The 24,553-nt window shown below is 33.0% G+C and overlaps 1 protein-coding gene across 2 annotated transcripts in view; it reads right to left on the reverse strand.

Moving 5' to 3' along the window:
- LOC149901553 (zwei Ig domain protein zig-8-like) overlaps positions 1 to 24,553 on the reverse strand; it is a 165,677-nt gene that overhangs the window by 16,440 nt on the left and 124,684 nt on the right. For both annotated transcript variants that reach the window (XM_090111205.1, XM_090111204.1), the window contains exons 3-5: positions 5,885 to 5,988; positions 2,275 to 2,450; positions 1,503 to 1,619 (exon numbers count right to left, since the gene is read on the reverse strand). In XM_090111205.1, the coding sequence (XP_089967331.1) occupies positions 1,503 to 1,619; positions 2,275 to 2,450; positions 5,885 to 5,942 (351 nt within the window). In that variant the 5' untranslated portion in view covers positions 5,943 to 5,988. The remainder of the gene's footprint in view (positions 1 to 1,502; positions 1,620 to 2,274; positions 2,451 to 5,884; positions 5,989 to 24,553) is intronic.

Raw genomic sequence — 24,553 nt, forward strand, 5'->3', positions numbered from 1 at the left:
TGTTATAAATGAGATGATATTCATCATATTTTACGTCAGAGAGATATTTTATTATACATAATAGCGTCGTCCTTAAAAAATTGGGTATCAATCAAATGAATATTATTAGTTTCATTACTAAGTTTTCTAACAATAATGTTCATTTTACTGTTTAATAAAATATTATGTAAGGGATAAGTGAAGTCCCGTGTCCCCAAGTGGGGTAAAGGGCAGATGCATCCATACATCTGTTTCACTGATCGATTTTCTTTAGGGACAAGTAGGTGATCAGCCTTCTGTGTCCTGCCAGACCGAGACACTTTTTTTTTCTTCGTCTCCACCGAGAATCGAACCCAGGACCCCTCGATTCTACGCTCATGCGTCAACCACTGTACCAAGGAGGCGGTCATGTAAGGGATATAAGTGGATTGATATAATTTATTGAGTTTGGATCAATTTAATATTCTATTTTTGAATAAGGCATCCGATTTTTATTCATGAACCAATCTGTCTCCAGGGTATTGTCAACTGAATTATTAAAATGAAAGTACATTATCATCTAAATTAAAGATAAAAACGTTTCCACGTGAATTACTTTATGACATAATTCGGTTTATAAATTACTAGGTTTCCGCCCGCGGCTTCGCCCGCGCAGTTAAAGAAAAACCCGCATAAATCCCGTTTCCGTGGGATTTCCGGGATGGCGTCATTTTCCCGGGATAAAAAGTAGCCTATGTCCTTTCTCGGGTATCAAAATATCTCCATACCAAATTTCATGAAAATTGGTTCAGTAGTTTAGGCGTGATTGAGTAACAGACAGACAGACAGAGTTACTTTCGCATTTATAATATTAGTATGGATTCAATATTTTATTTAATTATTCAATATTTGGGTTCAGAAAAGTTGTGAGTGTAATGTTTACAACTATAATAGCGAATACAATAAGTTAACAACAGTGTAATAAACAGTATTTATCTAGTTTCTGGTCGATTCTTGGCGACAGAAACTTCATTCCGAATCGGTGGTAGGTTCATGACTATTATTGGTAATTTGTAGATTTAATTTTTATATAAAAGACAATTACCTACCCTAAACTTAAAAAGGAAAACCAATTATAATTATTATCCAACTTCCTTCAAATTAATGAAATGATGAATTTAAAAACTGATTGTATTAATATTAAATACGCATATTTTTAGATTATTAACTATTATCCCATTAATCCATTTCTGTACAATGTAAATTTGGATAATTTTGGATGGATGTAATATTTTTTCTTTCCTCATTTACAAAAAAATTGGTTGTCTGTAAAGTCGGTTTACTGACGATAGTTGAACGTGACAACGTCCGATTATGCTTCTTTGTCGCTCGTTCCGCGCTCTCGCTCGCACTTCAAGCCTTACATGAAACGCCTCAGAGCGAGGTAACGCCGCATGAGTCATGTTTTTTCGTGCGTGCAGCCGGCTCTATCGAATTATAAGACGTTGTCACGTCAAAAATAAAACCATAGCTAGTGTACTCACTTTCAGTATCCAGTCCTCAGTGTGAGGGTTGTGAACACTGATGAACCTCTGGTCGGAGGTGTACGTCATCCGCCCAGATGTTAGGAGGTGGATGTCACGGTGCCTTATCCATGATACCTAGAAGTATATTATCATTAGATACATACTAATGGATTTTTAAGCTATTGCATAGCTTCTATCGCGGGCCTTGAGCGCGGGGACCGAATCGAGAAATTCCGTAACGAAAAAACCTCACGCTCCCCACTCCGACGGGCTCGGAGGTGTGGCTTGAAGGCATGCTATGCAATATCTTTACCGCGGCAGTCCCCGAGTGCCACACGTCTTTTTTGTTTTGTTTTAAATACATTTTGTTCAACTGCATTACAGCTACCCCGTTTTTTGCGGAAGGCAACATAGGCTTATGTGTCCTTGCACATACTATTTATAACAATAGATATTGTTCAAATGTATAGTAACAGTATGGTACGACTTTCAGGTAAGGTAAAACTCAATCAGTATTTATTAAGTCTATTTATATGATAGTGTGTTTTAAAACAGACAAACATAAAACAATTAATTTAGCATTTATACAGGAATTGAATGCAAAAATAAACACGTTGCCCTACTCCATATTGTAAACAATGAAAGCGTTCGATTACCTAAGAACAATAAGTAATAATTGAACCATTTAGTTTTATTTCAGAAGTTTGATAAAAATACTTTGAGAATTACTTTTTTTCTTGTCAATTTGTAGTTCTATTTATATTTAGTGTGTTCAATTTATACCACATACCGTTCTGTTCCCAAGATTATGGACCCTACAATTAAGTTGTGCTGTCTTCCCCACTAAGGCAGTGACATTTTTAGAGTACGCCACATCGAAGTAGGGACCTCTCTGCGCCAGCCCGAGCTCTACGTCGCTGTACCCATCCTGCATGTCGGTCAGGCCATTCGTGTTGTCTGTACAACCTGTGGACATTTGAAAATGTCTGTAATTTTGGGAGCTTTTAAAGTAACATTTTAGTCAAAAACACATGATTTTTAGTACTAGAAATTAGATACAGGAAAAACTATTTATAATCCTGGCATCATCATCGTCATAAAATTATCATACTCAGTAGGTAATAAAAAAATAAGCCTGGTGTTACTTGGAAAATATGAAGCTCTCAAATTGAACATTTTTGTACATTCGGTTCAATAGTTTTTAAGATCAATCGTAACAAAGAAACAATACCAAAAATTCAATCTCTATTAACAATTTTAAGATAGGTACTATACTTTAAGAATCTCACGACATGTTATAGTATGTTATAATAAACTTTATCAAGTCTTTAATATCCATATACCTATTTGTAAAAAATACTATTATAATAAAGGAGAAATGCATGCAATCTCTTTGAGAGCATAATGAAAACTACCGTATGTAATTAATTCCATTATCGTCTCTGTTTTTCTAACCAGAGACGTGGCAATTAAAATCCAATTTATTCCATGCGAAGTAAAAACTCTTTCTCATTATAGAAACAGTATATCCAGAATATTATTACATGTTTTAAATGAAAACTCTATCAGTAATACAAGAATGAAATCGATCAAATTTCAAATGTTTATGTTGTAATCGATAATCATAAAGGAGTCTCTTGTTTAACTATAGGTTATATTATGTTCAACTTAAAGATTTTTTTCATTTAGTATATCTATATTCAATATATCTAATATTGTAAAGCTGAAGAGTTTGTTTGAACGCGCTTATATCAGGAACTACTGGTCCGATTTGAAAAATTATTTCGGTGTTAGCCCATTCATCGAGGAAGGCTATATATCATCACACTAGACCAACAAGAGTGGAGCCACGCGGGTGAAACCGCGGAGCGCAGCTAGTATATAATATTCCTTAACCCGTTTGTACGTACCATATAAATATTTCCACAAAAAACATAATTGACATTTACGAACGGATTTTATCGGATTTTAACGCCTTTTTTTAAAGGTTGAATGATTCGAGACGAAGGTTTTATCACAGAGGCCTTAATAAACTCAATTTTTTTCCAGCTAAAATACATATATAAATACGTATAAATTATACAGTATATAGTAGATAGTACATATAATTAATTATAACAAATTGTTAACAATCCATTACGCTTTGATGTCGAAGCGAATATTAATTTATTAACATACTGTGTTTAGTTCAATCAAAAGTTAAACAGAATACGTAATTGGGGCTTTGTTATATTGTACGTTTTTCAGAATTGTTTAAAGCAGAAATCGCCATTGTTTTACGTTCAGCTCGATGATAAACCCCTATAATATAGCAGAGTATTCGTTTTATTTTAGTGAAATAACGTAAGAGATTACAATTAACACGATGCGAAGAAATAAAAACCGCGCCCAGTCAATTTTCTGATTTTCAAATTTTGTATTTTATAAAAATAAAATCTTATTCAATTTGATACAATTGTCACAGATCAGGTAATATTATTAATTAATTGGTAATTCCAAGACGAATTACACACATATTTTTATGTTGTCATTGATAAAATTTTATATTGTGAGCCAAAACATGTACTTAACATTTTTGAATTATTTAAGCATCCTTAATTATACATATTAAGACTATAATAATTAAAGTTTACAACAACTAAGATTTAGGAAAAAAAAATGTAACTGCTTCTTGACTGCTTCATACATTCATAAATCACATAGGACTTCATTATAATAAAATAAACAAATAAAAAAATATGACAACGCATTTAGATTACATAAAATACAAAAATATATCTCTATTACTATAATATGTTTATGTACACAATGTTTTCGTTTAATTAATGAGGTAAAAATCTAGAAAAATCTACCTCAGATATTTTTGTTATCTCTAGAGATTGTACAATGTACATCCCTTGATACAACTCAAAGAGATTCCACACTGTTTGAAACGTAATGCAAACATTAACTTAAGTAGTATAATAACAGAGTTAAGAGTTGTCTGTACATAGCATTAGTTCGTAACAAAAACTTTAGTATTTGTAGAAATTATAGAGACGACTATTTTGTTGGATTTTGTTTTTTTTTTGTACAGAATATAATTCTTGAATAAGATGGTATATTATTTGTATTATTTCACTGTAATTGGACCTTAACAGAACAATTTTTCAAATAAAAAAGTTATATTGAACTACGTTTCCTACATTTTTCTGTAAAATTCAGTTCGTATTTCGGGCCTGTTTCAGTTTAAAAAGTTATGGTTTTAAAAACGTGACAATAAACGCCATGAGATGTGAATAACGCAGTGAGAATTGGGCAAGCATATAGACCATTTATATATACGACCATTTATATATTCGACGACGCGGTTGGCGCAGTGGTAAAGTAACTGCCTACTGAGCCGACGGTCCCGGGTTCGATCCCCGGTCAGGGCAAATATTTGTGTGATGAACTCAATTATTTGTTCTTGGGTCTGGGTGTTATTATCTTTATATGTATTTATTAAATATTATATTTATCGTCGCCTAGTACCCACAACACAAGCCTTAATTGAGCTTACTGTGGGACTAGGTCGATTTGTGTAATAATGTCCTATAATATTTATTTATTTATATTTATATACAGTCAGTTCGTCTGTCCAATATCTTTTTTTCTACACTCGTAAAGGCGTTCTAGCGAAGCGAAGCGAAAAGCCATAAAGAGCGACATCAAAACAGAAAACTTAATACAAGTGAATCGCACCATTACGACAAACTCGGACTTATCTGAATTTAAAATAATGCAGAGATTTAAAAACAACTTTATACGAAATCTGGGATCAGTTAAATCCGAGCTGGATTACATCGTGACCACTTTAATCAAGACCTTCCATTATATAGAATGACTTCCAAAATTTCGACGTTAGATGGAAAAATTCATAATGGTTGCGTGACTTTGAATGCTTTTGTGAATGCGGAAATTAAAGATAAATGTTCGAGTATTTGTGTGTTATGAATATTAAAACTAATGTTCCTGGATTACATGATTATTTGGAAAATTGCTATCCACTAAAGTCTGCCTAATGGAGATGCAGGCAGACTTTTGCGACGGACAATTTTGAGCGTGAATCTGTCAATAAATAATATCGATATTTTTCTAACGGTGCATTTTCATCAAACGAGCGAATGCTCATTCTTAATCCTAATATGTTAAATAATTATTTTAGAGTAAACAGGCATAGAGCATTCTTTCGTGCGTTCGAAAAAATTCTAATACTGAACGACACTGAATACGAGTTTTCATTTACACTAAAAGATCACGAAAGAATACTCTTGCTCTAGATCTATTTTCGTTTGATGTATGTAAATGCACCATAAGTTTTGTTTAATTAATTGTTGTTTATACGTTTATATGGACGATAGTAAATTAAATCAACTTACCAGTCCTTGTGACCAGAGCAAGGGCGCCTAACGCTCCAAACAGCAGACCCACCGCCATCTCTACTGCCCTTTACTCATTCTTCTGGCGCAATGAAGATTCGTATCTTGAAAGAAAGAAATACAAATTTAATTAGTTTACCGATAATCAATACTAATATTATAAAGAGGAAAGGTTTGTGATTATTTATGTATGATTTTCAGTAGTTTATACTACTGGACCGATTTCAAAAATTCTTTCACCATTAGAAAGCTGCATCTTCACTGAGCAACATAGGCTATATTGCATTTTCAAAAAAATTAGAGATCCTTACCAAAAATGCAATAATGTAACCCAAGGTGTAAAATATTCCGTAATAAAAATTCTGTCATCGCGTGCGCTGCGGAATCTATTCCTTGAAGTACGAGGATGGTTCTTATGAAAAAAAAACGTAAACATGTAGGTAGGTACCACGGGCGAAGCCGGGGCGGACCGGTAGTTAGAATATAAACAACGCCAAGATGTTAATAAATATTATAATGAGGAAGGATTTATATTTTATGTAACGAATAAAGTCAAAATCTAGTAAACCCTTAATTTATCAAATTTATTAAATTATATATTTTTTTAATTATTGGGGTTCAAACTTCGTATTTTATTAAGAAAGTATAAGGAAGGAAAATTCAAAACCAAAACGCGAAATAATTATCCCAGTCCTCGTGGTTTAATTTAACGTCTTCAATTTAATAGAATCAAGTCGAATCGTTAAAGCAAATTACAAGAAGCATTCAATATCAGTTCCAAGAAAACTGTACATGAAGCTCATTACAATTTGGTCGCATAATATTCCTCTCCTTGATCCCTATAATTTCATCAGTATCAAAGTATAAGACGGCAAAATAATATTGACCATTTCACAACAAAAATGTTCAAAATGCTTAAGAGCTTTCAGGCGGTTTGAAAGTCGGACATTACGGTTGAATAAATACAGATCCCAGTTTGATCTTGAGTTTAGCCGGAAAGTAATCATTATCCCTATTTATACAATTATTTTAAACAGAATTTTGAAACGGTCAAGTATGCTTGAATACAATTTGGGTCACACTCGCATTTCGAGTGGAGTCGCGTAGGGAAATAATATAATATATAATAATGTGATTAAGTTGAACTGTGTGTTATCAAATTTAACGAAACATTTCATTACATAATATGTAGGTATGTATCTCTTCAAGGATGGAGATGATCAAAGTTAGGAATGCTAGCTAAATTAATTTGATTTAACGAGGACGTAGAAGTACCTTGGATTCTGCAATAATGCTGTAGTTAGTTAGTATTCACGTGCTTTATAAGTGAGATTTTATTTTGAGAATAGAAAAATATCGTTCAATCTCGCCGCTTCAATCAATTTTTTCTATCCTTTAAAAATATTCTCATGATGTTTTATGGCTAGTAAGTTTGAATCCGTTGTTTTGCAATTATGTTAAACAATATTTAATACGTAATTTGGTAGAAAAATATATTATGTACCTACATACATAGGTCACATATTATTACATACATAGGACACATATTTATATATATAAATATATATAATTTAATATTATATAATTATTATATTATATATAATTAAATATATATATAATTTTATATATATTTTAATAATTTATATATATAAATATTATGTGTCCTATGTATATAATAATATGTGACCTATGTATGTACATAATATATTTTTCTACCAAATTACGTATTAAATATTGTTTAACATAATTGCAAAACAACGGATTCAAACTTACTAGCCATAAAACATCATGAGAATATTTTTAAAGGATAGAAAAAATTGATTGAAGCGGCGAGATTGAACGATATTTTTATATTCTCAAAATAAAATCTCACTTATAAAGCACGTGAATGCTAACTAAATATAAAATGAAAACATAATAATCTATACTAATATTATAAAGCTGAAGAGTTTGTTTGTTTGAACGCGCTAATCTAAGGAACTACTCCGGTCCGATTTGAAAAATTATTTCTGTGTTCGATAGCCCATTTATCGAGGAAGGCTCTACATCACCATGCTATGACCAACAGGAGCGGATCAATGCGTGTAAAACCGCGAGGCACAACTAGTAAGTAATCTATATATCTTGGTAACAAAATATATACCATAAACACATTCGTTAACCCGTCTTAGCATAAATATCTCAACGCTACAAGAATTTCAATTTTACTTGTTTCGCAAACTAAGCCCAACTAGCTCGCTATATGTGACAATGACTTGAAGAAACTTTCGTCCTTTGTTACGCGAAATGTATGAATAAAGTTTCTGATTAAACAGCTAGTCTGGGTTTGGGAAAAATTTGTGGTTGTTTGAAGTCTTGTAAATAAGACGGAGTTTTTGTTACGAATAAGCATATGTGAGAAGTGGCATAGAATTTACAATATTAAACATAATATTAACATCTTGACTAAAATAATACGAAATTATACTTACAAGATATTAGGTTTTTTTTTTTTTACTTTTAGAAGGTTTTTCATGTGCGCTAAAATATAAAATGTCTTTGCAATATGTTTTTATTTCAATAATTTATCTGCTATTTCTAAATCTAATTTTATTTTTCTTCCCATCAACAAGCGGTGAAGTAATAACTATATAAGTTATTGGTATAGGTTTATCTGTTTATAGTTCTTAAATAAACTAGTTAACTGACTGTTTTTGTTTTTTGTTTTACTTGAAAGTATTGTATAAATCATAGAAATCTAAATAACAAGGCAATAGAAGTGGTAAGCGCGCGTGACATTGTCGCCGTTCAGGTGGTTACCATGCCACATGACGATGACCATTCTTATTATCACGTTTAACACAAATTTCAACCTTATTTCTATGAGTTTATGTTCAAAGTTATATCTATTGAAAATTGACAACCTCTGTTGTAGAAAAGCAAAATTTTTGCGTGTTGGAGCCAAAATAAACAAAGCGTCTCATATGCTTAGGGATGTTATTCTAAAATAAACCGTAAATTCGTGCGTTAGGATACATATTAAAAAGCTTAATTTAATATTTAAGTTAGTTTTCACTAAAATCAAGCTGTCCAATAAAAGGCATAGTTTACTTGTGTGTACTGTTTAGCTATCGGTTTAAATGTGTTGATTATGGCGACAGCGGTTTTCATACGAATTATGACATTATAGCACTTCTATGTGTCTTGTTATTTAGATTTCTATGGTATAAATGTAAACATAATATTCAACTGTCTACCTACTGCTGGCTGGAATCCATATTAAATTAACATAAAATAACCTACAGTAAATTATATGTCACACACACTCCGTAAGGAAGTAGCTAGAGGCAATCCCGTGGCCATGACATTTTTAATATAAATAAATTGCATCGAACGGTTTCCCGATTTGTTCACGACAAGGGAACATGGGACTTCCCTTGATCTATTCCAATATTATGAAAAGGAAAGTATTTTTGTTTGGTTCGGCTTAACTCAGAAACATCTGGATTTGTGTTGGAGTGGTAAAGGTGTATTTTTAATCTCGAATTTGGTCAAGCAAAGTCGAGGCAAGGTGCTAGTATAATATACTAATGTAATCAGTTCATGAGTTCAAAAGCTAAATTTGTAATAATTTGTGTTTGTGTTTAGTGTTTATATTTTGTAGAAATTTATCAAATACATATTAATAAAATTTTAACAGGTGAAAACTGCATGGCCAGTCAACATGCCAGTGCCTTGTGAAGCGTAAAATATAATACCTATAACTTTAACCTTAAATCGAAACTATTTTATAAATTAGTTAAAGTTAAGACTTTGAACTTAAATATCTCCTTAATGTTAAAATCGTTAAAAACATTATTTAACTGATGTTAGCGTTATAAAAGACCCCTTAATCTTACTTTCAACTCAGACCCAGTAAATTTAGTGCGTGACTGCTGACTTTGACTATCAATATTGCGTCTAGACGAACTAATTTGCAAATATAAATTACTAGCTAGCTAACTTGTAGCTAGTCCTAAGACTTCATTTTGGTTGTGTGTTAAAATGTGCTAATGCTCAGACCCTACCTTTATAAGTTTCATTCACATCTGATCAGCTCTTTTTGGAGTAAGCGCATACATACATCAATTCTTCAATTTTTTACGTTTATATTATACTTTTCGCCAGTTGCTTCGCTCGCGTAGTGAAGGAAATAGGTATGGGTAGATGCCGTTCCCGAGGGATTTAAGTGATCTATGCCCTTTCACAGGTCTCTTAATATCTTCGTACCAAATTTTATCTAAATCAGTGCAGTGTTTAACGGCTGAAGAAGAAATAGACAGTCTGACTAAAAGACAGACCGCCAGACAAGCAGATAGATCGACAGACAGACAGAATAACTTTCGCATCTATAATATTAGATAGTTATTTCTAAATTGTAGATACGTACATGTTAACATATAATTAATTCAGCAGAACATCCACAAGATTTTAACTTCGAAATGACGAAAATGTCACATAAACTTTTACACTCTATTGAACTCCTTAGAAGTGAGCAATCTGGTTATTGCACCTTTGGGACTATTTTCTTCGATATATGGTTGAACAAACTCTAACCTTTGCGGGTGACTTGACAAAGTTTCATCGAAATCGGTATAGACTTATAATACTTTCAAATTAGTTTAACATGACTGAATTCTAAAATCTAGATCTATTTTATTTCATGCCGATTGATTACATATGTTAGTAATATAAATTAATGAGAAACATGCGATGTAAAAATTATGTGATATTAAATTATTTTCATTTTAAACTTGATAATATTATATTTCATAAGAAAACGATAAAATCAATTCTAATGTACCTAATGTGAAATTTTTGATACTTTGTTGTCTTAGTTTTTATCCAGGTTAACATGTATGAAGCCAGGTATCCCTACTATCCATACTAATATTATAAATGCGAAAGTAAACTCTGTCTGTCTGTATCGATTTTGATGAAATTTGGCACAGACAATCTTTAGACCCTGAGAACAAACATAGGCTACCTTTTATCAAAACACCACGCGGGCGAAGCCGCGGGCGGAAGCTAGTTTCCTATAATTACTATTGAGATCTAAAAATATAGCTGTTGATACTACATTTCGTATCGATCTATGTTTTTCAATGCTTTTACATAACCCTAATAATTATTCTAACCGAAATGTGCTGACGTTTATACCGTCTAATTTCGCGAACAAAGCCAAGGGGTATATTATAAGCAATTCCTTACATTTGCGTAATTATGCTCATATGTTCGTTAATTAGAAGTTGGAAATCGAATTTCGCCTTTACCGCGTAATTGGCTCAGTCTTTGTGCTGTTGTAATTTATTTTCTGACGTGCTTTGTTTTTTCTTTTTTTCTCGTTTAATGAGCGCAGTAGAAAGAAAATTAGTGTTTCGCTATCAGCTTTGTATGTTAATGTTGGTATGTTTTGTATTTGCGCTGTTTTAGATGCATTTTTGTAGCTTTTGTCTTTGTAAGTTTCAAATAAGTAGTGGAGTTGGTAGGCATTTCATAGCAATGTCATCTATTAGTTTTAATCAAGTGGTTATGACCCTTTCGAGACATATAAGACTTCTGTTTATCTCATTATTAGGATTGAATCGAAAACGTATCAATCGTTAAATTTTAAAACGCTCTTATTATAAACATATTCAAGAAGTGATGTATATTATGTAACTCAAAATTAAAGCATACCTACTTCAATATCGCCTCCTTGGTACAGTGGTTGACGCGTGAGCTTAGAACCGAGGGGTCCTGGGTTCGATTCCCGGTGGAGACGAAGAAAAAAAATGTCTCGGTCTGGCAGGACACAGAAGGCTGATCACCTACTTGTCCCTAAAGAAAATCGATCAGTGAAACAGATGTATAATGCATCTGCCCCTTACCCCACTAGAGGACATGGGAAGCCTTCACTTTACTTCAATATTATATATTAGCTGCCAACGCACAAGTTCCTATATAGACAAATTGATACAATTAAACCAACAATTACAGTCTAAAATAATATTACCTAGAAACTGTTATGTTACAATCAATACCATATATATATATATATAATATATAATATATATAATATCATATGAGTATGTCCATCGAATTATTATAGTAGCCAATAGTTGCCGTGCAGTTAACAACATCCGTAATTATTTTGCGGTATAAAATAACGTAGATTTAATATTACCTCTAGCGTTATAAAAACAGGCTCAATTTACTTAGTTTTTCCCTAGCTGCACTTTATTTTATAAAGTATTGAAAACGTTGAGTGAAAAAGTAACAAAAAATAAAAAGTTTAAACATAATCTTCATCTCAATTTCTAAACGTTAACAGCCAAGGGTATAGTTGAAGTAAGCTAAGTCTTCTTATATAAAAAGGACACAAAATACGTACATAAAATAATCCGATGGGTAATCATAATTCTATTTTTATGAAGCTGTTTTCGAAACTGATGCTATTTTAGTATCAATTGACTATCACACCAAAATATACATCGGGTAGGTACTATCTATAACATATTTGACAGATTTTGTGTTATGGCAAGGTTATGGCAATAAAACAACGAGACAAGGTGTTATATTAACGTCTAATTTATTTTAATTACAATATTGACTTATAAACTAAGTTGTACATACAGCTGATAATATGTGCAGAAATGTAGTCGCTATACATATATGAAATAACCTACTTTACCTACTTAAACCTACTTTTTTGAAGATATTATTGCTTACACTATAAGCCATAAACTCAAAACCTTAACTTTGTAAACTTTTTGCAGATAGCCATTTTAAAACTACCATCGCCACGTCACTCCAAGAAGAATCGCGCAGAATAAAAGCCTGTCGCCCGATCGCACCCGTATCCCATTATGGGATACTTCAAGAACAATAATGCGGTTGTGATATCAAACCAAGCAATTGGCATTCGATCCCATTTCCTGCACAATACCTAATCCAGAGCAAGCCTTGTTCTCAATACGATAAATAGAACGCCTGGAGCTAACGTGAATAAAGAAATTGATTTTTTTAATTGAAACAGCTTTTTGTTTAGGATTGATTGAAATCGCTTCAATTTTCTACTTCATAGGTGATTTGTATGAATATTAAGTGTTTAATCTGAATGGAAAGTGCGCTGAATGGTTGTTAGGTCAGTTATTTTTCAATTATTCTATTTTAATAATAAGAAAGCCATTGTAAAAAACGCGTAATGAAGATATCATGTTTACCGATTTTTTTGAGGCTAAATCTTGTTGTCGTAATCAATTATGTTTATCATAAAATACAATTTTATGTTGCAAAATAATTACCTTACTACTTTAGCTGCTCTTTCTTAAACATCCTTACCTGTTATGGCGTTTCTTTTATAATTTTACTGCTTAAGTTTATATTAAAAACAATGTCCTCTAATAATAATTATTAGTGGCGTAAGTGGACCCCTATGGATTACATACTAATATACCGCATAACCTCAAACTGTACACTGAAGCCACGTGGGATAAAAGGATATTATCAAGGGTAAGTGATACGGGATTCAACTACCGTCTCAAGTTAAAGGATTTCAATATTAATGAAGGACAGAGACTAAATTTTAATTTTTAATTGCTTCAGTTTCAAAGAATCCGGCTCGAAGGACCAATAAATGACCGTAGTTTGAAACAAAAATTGCTGCTTTATAAGATTTTTTTATACGTGTGTATCACTACAATATAGTACTACAATAAGCTGCCCGTTGTCTGTCTGTTGCTATGCAGCGTCTTTCCAAACTATACAAGGCCAGCACGCAACGGTGTGAAACTAATCACGTATAGTTTGGAAATAACTTTTTTACAAAGTTCTTCCAATCTATACAACAGTAGTACGCAAATACTCGCGTATACTTTGTAGTGAAGTAAGTAAGAATAGCGCTCCAAAACATACAGCGCCAGTACGCATGCGGACTAATCGTGTATGTTTCGGAGTAAGCGCGCCGTCTTTCCATTGCTCGCGTTTATATTATTGTATTGCTGTTTTTAGGGTTCCGTAGCCAAAATGGCAAAAACGGAACCCTTATAGTTTCGTCATGTCCGTCTGTCCGTCTGTCCGTCTGTCCGTCTGTCACAGCCGATTTACTCGGAAACTATAAGTACTACAGTGATGAAATTTGATGGGAATATGTGTTGTATGAACCGCTACAAAAATATGACACTAAATAGTAAAAAAAAGAATTGGGGGTGGGGCCCCCCATACATGTAACTGAGGGATGAAATTTTTTTTTTCGATGTACATACCCGTGTGGGGTATCAATGGAAAGGTCTTTTAAAATGATATAAAGTTTTCTAAAAAACATTTTTCTTAAAGTGAACGGTTTTTGAGATATCAGCTCTCAAAGTCGTAAAAAGTATGTCCCCCCCCCTCTATTTTTATAACTACGGGGTATAAAATTCTAAAAAAAATAGAGGTGATGCATGCTAATTAACTCTTTCAACGATTTTTGGTTTGATCAAAGTATCTCTTATAGTTTTTGAGATAGGTTGATTTAACTGTAATTTATTATATTTGCTGCTACGGAACCCTTTGTGCGCGAGCCCGACTCGCACTTGGCCGGTTTTATTAAATCTATTATTACAATGCATGTGTATGTAATGTTGCGTACTGATCGTATATTTTTTGTATCGAGGATACTTGTGTCTTCGTTCCCGACTATACTTCACGACTTACAATTGACAGTAGTGCTAAAATGTAAGAATCTAATAAGTCCAGAAGATGTATACCTACCTATTTTTATGTAGTTAAAAAAATACACGAACCTGACCTAACCCATAGGTACCCTTATCTGTTACCTATTTATTTTCCTAAGCTTACCTAATAATATTTTTATTCCATATTTTACTGAATCAATAATAATCAAGAAGAATAAAAGTACATAGATATAGCTATACAAGTCTTTGATTACCTATATATTTATTATTTCGCTCAAGCGTAAGTGGTGTAGTAGGTATATTTAGTTATATTTTGCGTACTGGTCGTGTATAGTTTGGAACGAAGAAGCAAGCATCCGCGTTACAAAGTATACACGATCAGTACGCAAAATTCGTGTATATATTGTAATAACAAACTTAAAAACAGCATTACAAAGTATACACGAGCAGTTTCCTATGGTTGCGTTCTGGCTATGTATAGTTTGGAAATACGCTGCTATGCACGCTTCTATCTTTAAAACTACGTAACGTAATTCTTATTCGTAATTTCCATAATTTGTTAAGATAAATAAAGGACGTGTGGCACTCGGGTACTGCCGCAGTAAAGCGTCCGTCGGAGTGGGGAGCGTGAGGTTTTTTCGTTACGGAATTTCTGGATTCGGTCCCCGCGCTCAAGGCCCGCGATAGAAGCTATGCAATAGCTCAATAAAAAAATATAAACAAAGCGAAACCGCTAGGCCAAAAAGCAGCTAGTAACGTACAAATTATATTTGAGTCAAAAATATCTCATATTATTATCTCCTATTTCCTAAACATAACTACCGAAAATAACAATACGTAAAGTTTGAATCATATTCGTAACAATTCATTTTTATATACCTTTCCAGTGTTTAAAGCAATAAATAAACTGGAAAATCTCTTAAGCTGATCAAAGAAGTAATACCCTCGGAATACTTTTCTTTTCCCAGCATTTCTGCTAAGACACTTGGATGCAAGCCAGTGGCTGGCGAGACGATGGAAAAATGGGGTTATTTATAAAAGTTCAGTATTGTAACATATAGTAGGCAACTTTCATATTGTTCATGTAATGGGAAATGTAAATTAAAGTTAGTGGTGAAATAAATTGAATGTATTTGTTGAACGTATTTCCAAAATTTATATGTTAAAAGTGGGAATACAAACTCAAATATTGGTAAAAAAATATTAAATTGATTCATTCTATCCTTCCTACTAATATTATAAATGTGAAAGTTTGTGAGGATGTGTATGTGTGTGTTTGTTACTCTTTCACGCAAATACTACTGAACCGATTACAATGAAATTTATCACACATATTATAGAGGGTTACTTGCATTAACACATAGGATAGGTTTTATCCCGGAAATCCAACGGGAACGGAAACTATACGGGTTTTTCTTTGAATAGCGGGCGAAGCCGCGGGCAGAAAGCTAGTACAATATATATGTGATTAATAAAATAAGCAGAATATACCTCATTCATTTTAATAATAAGTAAATTATCTATGTTACATTTAAACATTCAAAAGCATACTATACTTAAAACTAGAGAAGTGTATAAAAAATCTTTAGAAACAGGCACTTGATTGTATAAATTTTTACCATACTCTACACTTCCACAGTGACGTCGAAATCAATACTTATAAAAATCTCTACATAAAACTAAGTGCAAAATATCTTTGCTCATTTTAATAGCGTAATTGAGTTCTCGATAGTTCCTTAATTAATAAGAGCTAAAAGGAAAGTTATTCAGAATTTAAAAAGTAATTAGAGAGACTTACACGACCTCGTATTATGTGAAAATTTCCAAGCCTTTCATTTCAAATATATCTACGCCAAGAACATACCTTGGGTTGTGGGGGGATGTTACAGTAATGAAAAGTGCGGTCTGCCTTTCTTTTGCTTTAGTAATTTATTCTGTTTTCTACTTTATGAATAATTCCTGGAACTTGGAAGGAACTGAGCAGAAAAAAAGTTGGAATTTACAATACTTTTTTTTATATTGAGCATAATAATATTATCAAGTTTACCAGCACTACTAAAGATCTAACATGGAATCAATATCAATCAGAGAAAGGAAGAGGGACCAGATAATTAGAATGTAAATTAATAAAAAAGTTGATATAAGTAAGCTCTATTATTGGTATACAAGTATAAGCATTTACTATATTTTACATTGCAGGTAAAATAACCAAAATTTAAGCATTTAAATGGTACTATATAGCGAAACGCTATAAGAAAAAACAACGCCAATTCTTCTAAAAACGCTATCCCTTATGAAATATGTCCAGACCCGTTAACTTCACGATTGACTCCAATATTCGTTCTCTAATAGATTTTATTGTACGCTCAAGTTTTCAACTTATTGGACTTGAGAAAAACGAGTTACGTCTACGAGTTTTGTATTTTCATTTACATGTACTTTGTAGGAAATTGCAAATTGGAAAAAGACCTGCTTCATTAAATATTTCTGAGTGATTAATAATTTTGCGAATATTAAATTATTTTGCTGAAGCTCTCGTAGTTCTATATTACGTTTATTAGTGCAATATTTTGTTGAAATTTGTAAGACGTTTCAAATCAGGAAGGTAGTGAATTCTTGTTAAGTTTATTTTAATCAAAGTAGAGTAAGATTTCATAAATATTATGAATGTTAACATATCAGATTACAAAACTGAAAAGAAGCAAATGTAGATTATTTATTTAATTTTTAAAATTTCACACTAATAATAAAGTAATAAGTAGTACACAAAACGTCATTAAAATATCTATTTCCAAACCTATTTACAACATTATAGCACAATTATACACCACAGCAAGATACATAAATAGTCCTTTGAACCAACCAGATCTTATCGTCTCATATATACCTCTGGAATCCTTTATACCCGAGCACCATTCTATTGATCAGTCCGACAATACCTTAGATCTTCAAACTAACAAGTTGTCAAACCCAATCTTGCCTCTAATTAGATCTCGGAGCCTTCCTGCAGTCTGATTGTGGATGCATTTAGGTCAAAGTTTGGCTAACTTTATCTGAGTAATGTTACAAGTTTAAATTGAATGCCTTTAGACAATTAAATTTGAAAGGACACATATTTCCTTTCCGATTTTGAGTTACAAATAATGACTATGATATTCATGTTGTTCTTACTAGGCTAAATAATGATACAGGTATTTCCTTTGTCCTCCCGAGCGAAATCGTAACAGCTAGTTTGAAATACAAATTTGCATGTTCCTCTATCCAATTTCTATAACACTATTTATCGCGTTGAATATAAACAACCTTTACAAAGATCTAGTAACTGAAAATGTTTATGAAATTTGAAAGGCCCACAGATCAAAGACCCTTAACGAAAATCTAGGTCGAGGGTTCGATAGTGATCAAGCGATAAATTTAAACCGTCGTGTTCAATTTGTCTGAAAATTGTCCACACTACTGCTCAAACTCTTGAAGCAAATTATGACTTAGGCTTGATATTTTGGCTGGATATGACTTCTACTAACCCCTTGATGTCCCTTATAAACTGTTTGAAATGAGACAGAAGAAGAAGTATTGTTATGAAATTGTGGAAATGACCTTTAATTTAAATATTAATATCAAAACTAATACGGATAGCAAATTTCAAGCCTTGATGAGACAAAAAAAGTTTAGCGAGCAATGTTTAAGGAATTTCTTTGTTACCAGGATTAGACAAACTTAAAACAACAAAGAAATGATTTTATTATCATCGTAGGTACATTAAAAAAACTCCACCCAAAGGAGCGGAACAACATTGTATTCAAATATTAACTAAATAAGAATAAAAACTCCAGAGGGCTTAAAAAGTTGATATTTCTTCCGAAATATACTCGTAAAAGAATTTGAAGTAACATATAACAACATCACTGGATTGTTGTTTCATGAATTATTTTCCTTTTCTATTAGCAGTTTGCGAACATTGTGACCTTTATTATTTATCTTCTAGCATTATTGGAGTTTTGTACACTGGGTCCAGGGTAATGTTCGAAGGATAGACAACTTTGTATGTCTTCAATAAGAAAAGGCTGGGATGCTATTCTTGAAAATTAATTGTATTGCGTTGTTGGAGTTAGATAAATGTCGTTGAGGCATTGGTGTAATGAAAGATTAAATTGATTTATTTACATAATAAACACACATGCTAGCTTGGTCACCTGAAACGCATTTAGGCGTAAAATGGTCACATAACATAGTATATTATTTGCATATTGGTCCATAATTTTTATGCATAAATAAACACATCACATGATGATTTAATTCGATATAGTCAAATCGATGAATATCTAACAGTTTCATTATTGTAGACACGTATTTCGAACCAACAAAACTTTCATATAACCAGCTCATAATTTGTTACTCCACTTTAATAATTGAACCATCTTGAAAATAAATCATCCCCGGCTGAGTCATAAAGACCGAGCTTAATATGTTTTGGAAACCTCAGACTATGAAGCGAAGTGATGCATCATAATAATAATCGCTTTGACACCAAAACGCCGTTCTGCTTTGCTTGGTTGATCGAGCTTTAGAATTATTACCAATTTTAGGAACAGGTTAATTCTGAGAATATTGAATTAGACAAAGGTGGTGAAATTGTAAAAAAAATCTCATTTAAGAAGCATTTGAATGCTATAAAACTAAATATCAATCAAAATGTGGTGTTTAAAAGATGAATATTTTAAGCTGGAAGCCGAGTAAAACATATAAATTAGAGATACAGATAAATATAGAAACGTAACTGTGATAGATCGCAGTGGAACCTTGTCAAAGTTGATAGTGGTAAGATTGATTCTACCTCATAGAGAAAAAGACTATGATGTTAGAAGTGAAACCTTGTCAAATACGCCAGCAGTAAGATAGATTCCAACTGGAGAAATGCGACATGTTTGAACTAATAAAAAGTTTACAGGAATATCATGAATGGAGTTATAATTGAAAAGAGGAAAGGTAATATTTATGGAGAATTAAAAACATACAGGGACCGGAATTGAGTTTAAGAAAACTATCCCTATAAATATCTACTGAAAACTATTATTTATCAGTGTAACAACAGACTTTACTAATCTCCATAACCGCTGTCTTCAAAAATCAGTTCCATCTATAAATCTGTTATTGTTGGGTTGATCCGCTGGGCTTACAATCTAAAACAACAATGACGTCACGGCCCTCGGCCTATAAATACAGATTATCCCCAAGTTGCTCGGCTGTCCAAATCAGAATGTTAAACTTATCGGACCTATCAGATTAGTATTCCAAAGCAACTGCCTCGGGTGACAATCATGATCGTATTGGTGTAGATTGGCCTTAGACTCTGAATCGACAATGTGTACCCAAGGGAGGCAAGGGCTCAAGCAATGAATTAGTAAGGAAAGGCTTGAGATAAACATTTTCACAAGGATGTAGAAGAATATCTTGGACTATATCTATTATTGTAATGTACATAATATTATATTGTTCGATTATCTTATCCTTATTGACTTCACTGGGCGCCTAACAACCGCTTCGCTTTTATTGTTTTATCTTAAAAAAAAGACGTGTGGCACTCGAGGATTGCCGCGGTAAAGCTATTGCATAGCATGCCTTCAAGCCACACCTCCGTGCCCGTAGGAGTGGGGAGCGTGAGGTTTTTTCGTTACGGAATTTCTGGATTCGGTCCCCGCGCTCAAGGCCCGCGATAGAAGCTATGCAATAGCTTAACTGACGCAATTTAGTACAGTTACATTGAAAAACTCTTCAAATTGTATGAGTTGTTGCGAAGAAAAGCTAATTAAATATATCTGTTACATAATTTGCTTCACTTTAACAGCTGACTTAAAGTGAAACAATTTCGTTATTCACAAATAAAGTTGAATACTTATATATTATACAGTGTAGAGAACATACAATATATTACATTCCTGTCTTCTTTTACATTACATACTGTGTATTCATGCCGCATACCATACGCAAATGTTGGCTTATACAGGGTGTAATCGTTAAGTGTGCACAAGCGATTATTCCGTAACTATTGCAGATATCAAAAAACTTTAAACTGATATCGAAAGTACTTAACCTAATGAGTAAAATGGCCATAATAAATTTTTAAAAATAAAACGAGAAATAACCAAAAATGTTACATTAAACGCTCCCATACAATTTATTTCCCATACATTTTGTATTCATAGTAGATTTTCGAAGTGACGTCCTTATTGTGCAATACAATGAGGAGGTCTATTTACAGTTTCTAAATGAACTTCCCTCCAAATTTGCGAAGTAATTAAAGCAGAAAACCAAAAAAACAAAAAAAAAGCTAAAATCTTTCATATTAAATGTATAGGTTGATCCAAAAGTAATGATAATTGGGTATTTCCTGTGCACATAAAAATATAAAATAAATGTTTTATGCTTGCTCATGTAATCACTAAGTTATCACAAAAAAATTATATCTACAGGCCACGTTTCCAAGTATTAACATTAATTTTAATGTGAACAGTGCGAGCCAGAATGTTTCCCGACGAAAAGAAGAAACAACGATTCGACATTTAGAGGGTGAATTTCTAAATTTTTAATGAGATTAGGATAATTTTTTGTCACGATTTGTGACCATGGGCGTTACCTGGGTTCACCATGTTTATGCTGAAACCAAGAAACAATCAATGGCCTGGATGCGAGCTTCCAAAGTGACGGTGAAGATTTTCAAAGTGAAAATTAGTGGGATAGATTAAAGCCGTAGTTTTTTGGGACGCTGAAGAAATGTGGAATATTTTAAGAAGGTAGCCACTACTACACAGGGCTCTTACTACACAGACCAAATTAAAAGATTGCGGGTAGGTTAGTAAGAAAAAGAGACATGGCAAACTTCGGTCTTGAATGTTGGTTCACCAAGACAACGCACCAGATCACAAAGCGTCAGTTGCGATGGCTGCCAATCAAAAATCGGCATTGAAAATGCTTGAACACCCACCCTGTTTGTAAGATCTAGCTCCTAGTTAATTCTATCTCTTACCTCGGCACAAGAAACACCGTCGATACAAGAAATTTTAAGACGACAGCGAAGTGATGGCCGATTTTGAGGGGTTTTTGTAGATGAAGTCAAAGTTTTTTTTTTTCTAAGTTAAGGAAAAAAAATATCGAAGTATATTATCTAGTTAGAAGACTATCTAGAGAAATACATAATTATTTTAACTGTAATGACCTTGTTTAATATTGATTATCATTACTTTTGGATCAACCCATGTACATGGGATATTCATATCTCATACTAAATGTATGGGAGGGTTTAAAGTAATTTTTTTAGATATTTCTCGTATTATTTTTAAAAATTTATTATGGCCATTTTACTCATTAGGTTAAGTACTTTCGATATCAGTTTAAAGTTTTTTGATATCTGTAATAGTTACGGAAAAATCGCCTGTGCACACTTAACGATTACACCCTGTATATTCTTTTTAGTGTCCGACCGAACTTTCGGTTTCGGTTTCGGTTTCGGCCGACTTTCGGCCAAAAATCAAGTTTCGGCCGCAGTTTCGGTTTCGGCCAAAATCGGCCGAAACTTTTGCCGAAACCGAAACTTATTTCGCAAGTTCAGTGAAATTAGTTCACACACGTTCACGCTCGCCTAACTTCGTTTTCCTATGCAACGCTTTGACGGACGCTGTCAAAGCGTTGGTTGACCCACGCTGGTGGAAACAATTTTTGATTATCTATGTTGAGATTGGAACTGGGTGTAATAGTAATTAGTAATTAATAATTATTATTTTTATATAAGAGGTACCTTAAAGAGACTGATTATTCTTCTAAGTACAAATACCAATCCAAAGTATTAAAGACTCTTTAATAAAGAGAAAGATCTCAAAATACCAAAACTTAGTATTTAAAGTAACAGTAACAATTACTGATTTGATTTAGATGACTGATTTTACTGAGAAATTAATTTGAAAAAATAATAAAAATTCAAATTGTTATTATTAATATATTAAAAATATTATTTTTTTATTTTATATTAAATAAATAATTACAACAAATTTAATATACTGTGTTTTCATTTCATGCCCTAATTAAGGCAAAATAATAGGTAAAATGCACCAAAGTTCAGTATTTTTAGAAATTTCATACTTGACCACGTGAGTTTCGGTTTCGGTTTCGGTTTCGGCCGAAACTGAAGCCACGGCCGAACATTCGGTTTCGGTTTCGGTTTCGGCCTGGAAACCAGTTTCGGTCGGACACTAATTCTTTTTAACTTGGTTAAGGGAGAAAGGTCACAGGTGTTATATTATAACAGTGATACATTGTAAAACTGCTAATATAAAACAAAAAATAATAACAGAATAAATCAAGAAACTAACTAAATAATCTACTGTTACTGGCTCCCCGTTTCAAGCGTGATATATACTCTCTCCTTACAATAATATACACAGACGGAAACTTTCTTTTATTTATCTATACTAATATTATAAAGAGGAAAGGTTTGTATGTATGTGTGTATGTATGTATGGTTTTCACGCATAAACTACTGGACCGATTTTGATGAAATTTGGCACAGATAATCTTTAGACCCTTAGAAAGAACATAGGCTACCTTTTATTGCGAAATATGTACCACGAGCGAAGCCGGGGCGGACCGCTAGTATAATATAAAAGGTAAAGATGACTGACTGGCGGATCGCATACGCACAGCCTACTCGACCGATCGGGCTGAAATTTGGCATGCATAGACTATAATGAAAGATCCACTAAGACCGGATTTTGTTAAATTCTACTTCCAAGGGCACGTATGCCCTATGCTCCTAACGTATAGGAGATGAAGTTTTTTACCAGGAAATTTATTTTTATCACGCGAAGTGTAGCTAGTAATTTTATATACTCAAATGAGGTCACAGTTATAATACCGGTGTTCAATAACCGATAATGAGATAATATGTGATTTGTGTATACATTCGCTTTATAAGCAATTTTAATATTTACTAGTATTATAAATTACTTTATATTTTACGCTCCATTGATGGCTAATTTGTTGCTAAATATTGCAATGGTCAGTATTTTAATCAGAGTGAATTAATTACGAAGTTTGATGATGCTGACAAATGCTTAGTTTTAAATTATATAATGGAAATGAAAGTTATTTCGGTTTAATATGGCATGACATGTGAATGCTTGTAGGTATGTATTTTAAAGCGCTTTAATAGCTTCAATTGTATGTTTGTATACTTATAAAACATCGGCGACAATGTGGTAATTTTATGAGTTTTTTCTCATTAAAGTGACTTTTTTTTAACTGTGTTTATCTATTTTATTTTATTCGGTAAAAATCATCCACATACGTCTATTGTAATAATTGTATAAAGCCAAAACTATTAATCTAAAATATAGAGGTTGTTGTTCTGAGACTAGCACCTAGTTCTTCAGTATTATCAGAAAATAAATAAGTTTTTGAAATACTATAAAACTATAAATAATAGAACACAGATACACTTGAAGATTAATGTCAGACACGTATGTTTCTAAACGGAAAGCGTCGATGCTTGTTATAGAATACAATACAATTCAATTCGAATAGTTGTAGAACCAATTTCCTGGAAACTGCAGTTTTTTTGTAAAAAACATAACAAACTATTCTTCTTCTTTGTCGATTCACTCTTGGCAGAGCGGTCGTGGTCACGTTGAGACGTCCACATCGGTGGTAGGGGCGGACACAGCTTTCCGCCGATCTCTTCATGTGACTAGACTGTCTGGCGCAGTCAGATACGCGAATTCATACAGCAGATTTCATCCTTCTTTAGAGGGAGAGAGGGAGGGAGAGAGAGGGAGAGAGAGAGAGAGAGAGGGAGAGAGAGGGAGAGAGGGAGAGAGGGAGGGAGAGTGAGGGAGAGGGAGAGGGAGGGAGAGGGAGAGGTAGAAGGAGAGGTAGAGGGAGAGGGAGAGGGAGAGAGAGAGGGAGAGGGAGAGAGAGGGAGGGGGAGAGATAGAGGGGGAGAGAG

This window comes from Colias eurytheme, chromosome 16, assembly GCF_061535395.1.
Source record: "Colias eurytheme isolate Ceu_HAF_F1 chromosome 16, ilColEury1 Martin Lab GWU primary, whole genome shotgun sequence".
Taxonomy (NCBI): domain Eukaryota; kingdom Metazoa; phylum Arthropoda; class Insecta; order Lepidoptera; family Pieridae; genus Colias; species Colias eurytheme.